Source organism: Anopheles cruzii, unplaced genomic scaffold, assembly GCF_943734635.1.
Source record: "Anopheles cruzii unplaced genomic scaffold, idAnoCruzAS_RS32_06 scaffold00537_ctg1, whole genome shotgun sequence".
Lineage (NCBI taxonomy): Eukaryota > Metazoa > Arthropoda > Insecta > Diptera > Culicidae > Anopheles > Anopheles cruzii.
Window position 1 is genome coordinate 1 of NW_026454135.1, and position 5,766 is coordinate 5,766.

A 5,766-nucleotide genomic window follows, 5' to 3' on the forward strand; every position below is an offset into this window, starting at 1 on the left:
ACTTGCCGATTGTTGCCAATGTGCCGTGAAAAATGTCCTCGAGATCAAACCCTCGTATATTGGTGTATACGAATCTTGGCCGTAAGAGTCCGTTTCAAGATAGCTGATCGTCTCGCTAAGGTATTTATCGTCAATTTGCACCAGAAAACCTGGTTCATTATAGGTGAAGTTCCGCTGGAAGGAGTGTTCCGTCCCTGGTTGCACCGTCATCGTCTCCACCACTCCATCTGCGTTGTGAGTGAATCGGAACAAAGGATCCTTCCGAATCGACTGTCGGATAGTTTCTACTTCTCCGTGCCCATTGTAGTTATAAATTATCTTGAATGGCCCAGACGCCGAGTCAACTGGGTAGCTGAGCGAATGCAGCATTTTGTTCTCGTACTCGTAATCGATCGAATACGTCGTGTTAATGGTGGGAACCACAAATATCTTCTTGGTCACTTTCTCGTTTTCGTCATAAATCAAACTCTCGACCATCTGATTCGCGCCGATCAGTCGAGTAGATTGCTGCGAACGATATCGTACCATTGGGTTGACATCAAATTCGCCGTATGTGGACTCGATCAGGTCGTTAGACTCAGGCAATGTGGTGGAGTCTACAATATTGATGCATTTGTCTCGAGTCAGATCTACAAGCGCCTCGCGCGTTAATTTCTTGTTGGCCGCGTATGAGAAGTGGATCACTCGGTCGAGTTTGTTCGTTCTATCGTAATGTAGCGAAAATCGTAGAATTCCGTGCTGGTTATAGATGTATTCATAACTACCGCCGTCTGGTGTTCGTTTGGTCACCAATTTATCCCCGTCGTAAGTATGCGCAAACTTCCAGAGGTTTTTTAGTTTCATCTCCTCGGCTGTATACACTTTTTTCTGAAACGGTATTCCACTAGACTTAGTTTTCGCCAACGCATGATATTGCGGAGACAGTTCCTCGATCAAATGATTGTTGGAGTCATAGGTATATGTCGTCAATCGATCTTCGTAATTGCCAACTTTCCAGTACTTTGCCACCTTATTTCCTCGGAGATCTTCGACCGTGGCGCGTATCGCACTACCAGGACGTTCGACAATCTTCTGCCGATAGCCATCGGCTTCAGGAAACAGGATTCTCAAGAGGGCCATCTCTGGTTTAGTCGAGTAACGTCTTTTGTACTTTCCTTGAACCGTGTAGTCTATGCCTGGCAGACCCTGTAGCTCCTTGTTTTCGGTTGGATCGTTTGCGTAGACGGTCTGAGAGTAAGGATAGCCCTTGCAGGACGGGTTGAATGCCGAAACCTGTCCAGTCATACGTTTAGTAGTCCTAGCAATACCTGTGACAAACTCCTCGTGGAAGCCAAAGAATGTATCCCTTACACACATTAACTTTGTCCACTTTGTCTGAATTCTCGGCCGCTCAATTGCGTCGTACAGAATCTCACGAATGCGTACCGTCCGCGGACTGTCATACTCAATCAACTGCACCGGGCGACCCATCCGGTTGTGATACGTCACTTTTACCCAAGGATCGTAGAGCGTAAAGAATTCGCTAAACGTAAAATGTCCCGAAGGTAGAAGACGTAGTTCACCCTTGTCGATAGCACCTACTTCTTGTCCGGTTGACACAACCCGTTCACTTATTATACTTCCCTCGACCCAAACGGACACACGTAGCGGTGTAATGAAGATTACAACTTCGCCTATGTCTGACGGACGACGACAATTGTGAGTTGTAGTGGCACAGATGAGTCCGAAGTGGTGGGTGTTCCATTTGAACGATAGCGTTCCATCGATCGACTTCAGATGGTACATGAAACGGATGGCCACCGAATTAAAAGGTCCTTTGATCGCTCTCAGTATTTCTCCTTGCTCGCCCGAAATACTCTTGTGGCTAAGCGTACCGTACCGGAAGAACCATTCATTAGGCTTCGCCGTTTTCCATTCGGACTCTTCGAAATGATCGTACACACCTCTTCGCGGTTTCATCTCTACCAGGCTCTGTCTTGCACCGATCGCCTCGGAGAATACTGCCCTTGACTGCAGTGCAAGATCCACTACGTACCCGTCTTCAGACAAAAGTATTGACCGCTTGCCACGAGGGCTGTATAGACTTTGCTTGAGCAGACCGTTGTTGAAGTGCATGGCGCGAAGTTCTCCCATTACAGGCGTGTAGATGCTTGCTCGAAAATTAAAGTCCAACGGCGAAAAGCGAACGTGATCGATGCATACCGTTTTATATAAGGCGGTCACTTCAAAGGTTATGTCTATCATCAGTTTCGACTGCTGTGGGTATTTCATTGTATCGATGATCGTCTCGATGTAGTACCAATTCTGGATGGCTTTCTGAACCTTCGCCTCTGCAAAACTGTGGCGTTCGCGGGTTACTTCGTTGACCACGTCTACTTTTAGGATATCGATGGTATCGCGCACCGACTGGCCCTCTCCTACTCGAACCCAGCACGAAACGATGAATACGTTCAATGGGTTTTTTGGCCTAAAAGAACCTTTCATTGGTTGACCTTGGAGAAGTTTTAGATAGTGGTTTTCGCCCTCCAAATAAATGTCCCTCTTGTTGAACTTCCAGCTCAAGTTGTCTTTTACGGCACCATAGCGGTTCACCTCGTACTCCTCAAACCCGTAGTAAGAGACGGTTTGATCAGCTACCGAAAAATATCCGAGCTCGACGATCTTTAACTGCTGACTGCGATCCCAGATAACTGTTTCGTTGTCACTTGTAGCCTGCTCATCTCTGTCTTTCTTTTCACGTGCCGTCACTTCACGCCCGTCACCAGAGAACGACTTTTCAATTGTTTTTCCAGTTATGGAGTCAGTTTTTTGCTCATGCCAGCCGTACTGCGTCGTGTTTCCTCCTGGTGCGATCCGCACACGGTAAAACATGGCACCTTCGCTTGAAAGGTGCGCATCAGCTCCATCGAACAAATAGCTTGTAACGCGCGTCTCCTTGGCATCCAGACGAACCGTTTGACCGCTGAAAACGGTAGTGTCCTTCAACAGGAATGAATCGACCGGACGAAATATGACGTAGTTGGCGGACGGACCAAAGGAACGCACCATCACCAGGGCGACGCTATTACTGGCGCGGCAAATCTTTTCGTTACGCGGGAAGCTAACAGTTTCACCTGTTTTGAAGAAATAGGCTCGTAATGGTCTGGCCCCGTTCTGTGCCTGTACATATCGTGGTGCCACGATCTGTAATTCATTAGGGTTGGTAGTTTCGGTGTCGAACACCATCTTGTTCCGAGACGTATCGTAGATCTTGAACGTATCCCGATGGCCATGACGTACTAGCTTAAAACCTCCGCCGAGTGATTCATCGACCTGTTCAAGGCGCATGCTGCGTTCATCGATGCGCTTCTGGTGCCAGGTCTCGCCATCGAACGTGAGCTGCGTGTTGCCAGTGACGATTCCGTTTGGATTCGTCAACACACCGAACTGTGACAAGTCCATTGCGAACTGGACCTTCTCTACGACTGTACCGTAGATCTTTTGCAACTCCTCCTCCAAACTCTTGTCTACTTCCTTTTTATGTTGCTCTTTCTGATTCCGGTTTGCGCCACTGTCGTCGACCTCTTTGTATGCCTTTTTCCGCTGATCTTCGAGCATATTCATTAGCGGACCGGAGGAACTTTTCACGCTCATCTTCATCGCACTACCAATGTGTTTGTACTGCAACTTGAATAAGTCACCGTCTTTGGTGGTCATGTTGTACTCGTACGTTCGAAAATCAGCCACCGTAATGGCGACGTCCTGTGTAGCACTAACTTCGGGCAAGGTTTTCGTAAAATCTAAGTTCACGATATGCAGGTTTATAGTTAGCACTTGCCACAACAGAGTGACCGCCCGCATTACCACCGCATTCTGGTATATTGTGAGCGCATCTGCTAGCACCCCATTGCGGAATATGTAGCGGAGCTCGTCTGTATATTCGAACATTCGCGTCGTCCGTTCGACCTCCATGAAAATACGCAACTTCGGTACTGTTTTGACTTTTGTCCAGCGATCATTTTGGGTCTTCGCCCATATTGTTAGCTCACCATCTTTCATCAAAGGTTCCTCATACGTCACGAAGCCGTTCACGAACTCACGCAACAGAAAGTCGTCGTGGTTTACATTCTGCAGCGTAGCGATATCGAGCGTTCCGCTCTCGAGTATCGATATAGCCTGAACTATTTTGAAGTCACACATCACAACAAATCGCTTGCCCGCACCGATCGTACCGAGCAACGGGAACTCATTGAATTGCTTTTGTATGACCCAGTCACCGCTCGTATGCTGCAGCACCGTCACCTCTTTATACTTTTCGTAGATCAGGACAACGACGAGAAGATCGTCTATTGCGAAAACGGTCTGATTTTTTATACCTGGTTTCCCCAGGCGTATATTCTTCTTCGTTACCTTTGTACTATCAGTACCTCCAAGTAGAGTACGGATGGTGATCGCCTTGTGCTCGGTACCGCCTGCGTCATCGGTAGTCAGGATGACACTGTAGTCCGGTCCATAGTAGATCAACGGATTTTTTTCCACAGGAATCACTTCCTCCAAGCGTTTCCGATCAATCACTACGACGCTGTAATCCAGCTTTACATCCATACCATTTGGATAGAAGATCTTCAAAAGGCGATTGTTTTCGTACTCAAATTTAAACAGGGATTTATCCTCCTGCTTGATCTCCTTTAAATTGTTCCCGTCATACAAAAAACTCACATTCTGCTCGAAGGCCTCCGTGGAGAGCTTGAAGCTGGTCAGCTTATTATCGCTCGCATACTTGAAGTTCACGTAGCACTGGTTGTCCAGGCGTATGCTTGCCAACCGATAACTTAGTCCACCCTTCAGCGCATCGTAATAATAACTGGCGTAGTTACCAGCTGCGTTTTCCTCGTGTACCAAGAACCATTTGGAGGGCAGGCTTCGTACCGTTTTGGACTTTTTACCACACAATGGCCACGCACCACACCCTTTCTCAGTTGTGTAGGCCGAAAGGTTTTTCCACAAGCCGTACACAAACTTGTGGTCTTCCATCATCACTTCCCAAATCTGTTTGTCCTCGTAGTATACGAACTGGGCGTTGGGATAACCGTCCACCGTGAAGTGTCGTTCGTATCCTTTATCTCTCGTAGGACGAGCCTTCAATAAGATGCGATTGTTGTTCTTAAGGATTGCATACTGATGATCTTGCACGAAACCGCTTTCTTTGCGGTCGACGGTAATGTAGTCGAGCGGCAGAGACCATCCACGACCGAGACATCCTACGTAGGGGACGTTTTTGTACTGAACCATCTTCCGCACACTTACACCGTATGCGTTCTGTATATCGATCAAGGGTATTGACAGATCGACGGTGCCTGAATGTGGGTTCAGAGGTTGCAGCAGCGTCGTTAGATCGAGATGATCGTGCAGCCATAGGATGTACTTTGGTTGCGGAACGAGCAGCGGAATAGTGTGATCTGTCTTGCTTAAGCTTGACTCAACGTACGGTACTATGTCCGGTTTTGGTTGGTATAATTTGGTTTTCACGTTGATCAATTTTTCTCCCGTATACAGCAACACGTTGTGTTCATCTTTTCTTTCTCCTTTTGAAGCGAGTTTCGGAAGTCCGTAGCGTATCGATAAATCGGCAATGGTGGGATCGAAAACGTTGGCCAGTTCGAAGCCATCGTTGTTGAAGGTCGGCATGTACAAACAGAGCCCTTTCGGTCCCGAGGCGAACAGCTCATCCATCCCATCGCCAACGATGTCGATCGTTGAAATTGTCTCGATGGTGCGCCTGGTCCA

General features: G+C 47.7%; 1 protein-coding gene across 1 annotated transcript in view; it reads right to left on the bottom strand.

The window, feature by feature from the left end:
* Positions 1-6: 6 nt before the first annotated feature.
* The window catches only part of LOC128276115 (uncharacterized), a gene marked incomplete at both ends in the record, with an annotated part of 13,146 nt that continues 7,386 nt past the window's right edge, over positions 7-5,766 (bottom strand). The window contains one exon of the mRNA XM_053014584.1: positions 7-5,766. This exon is cut by the window's right edge and continues 3 nt beyond it. Within this exon, the coding sequence (XP_052870544.1) occupies positions 7-5,766 (5,760 nt within the window).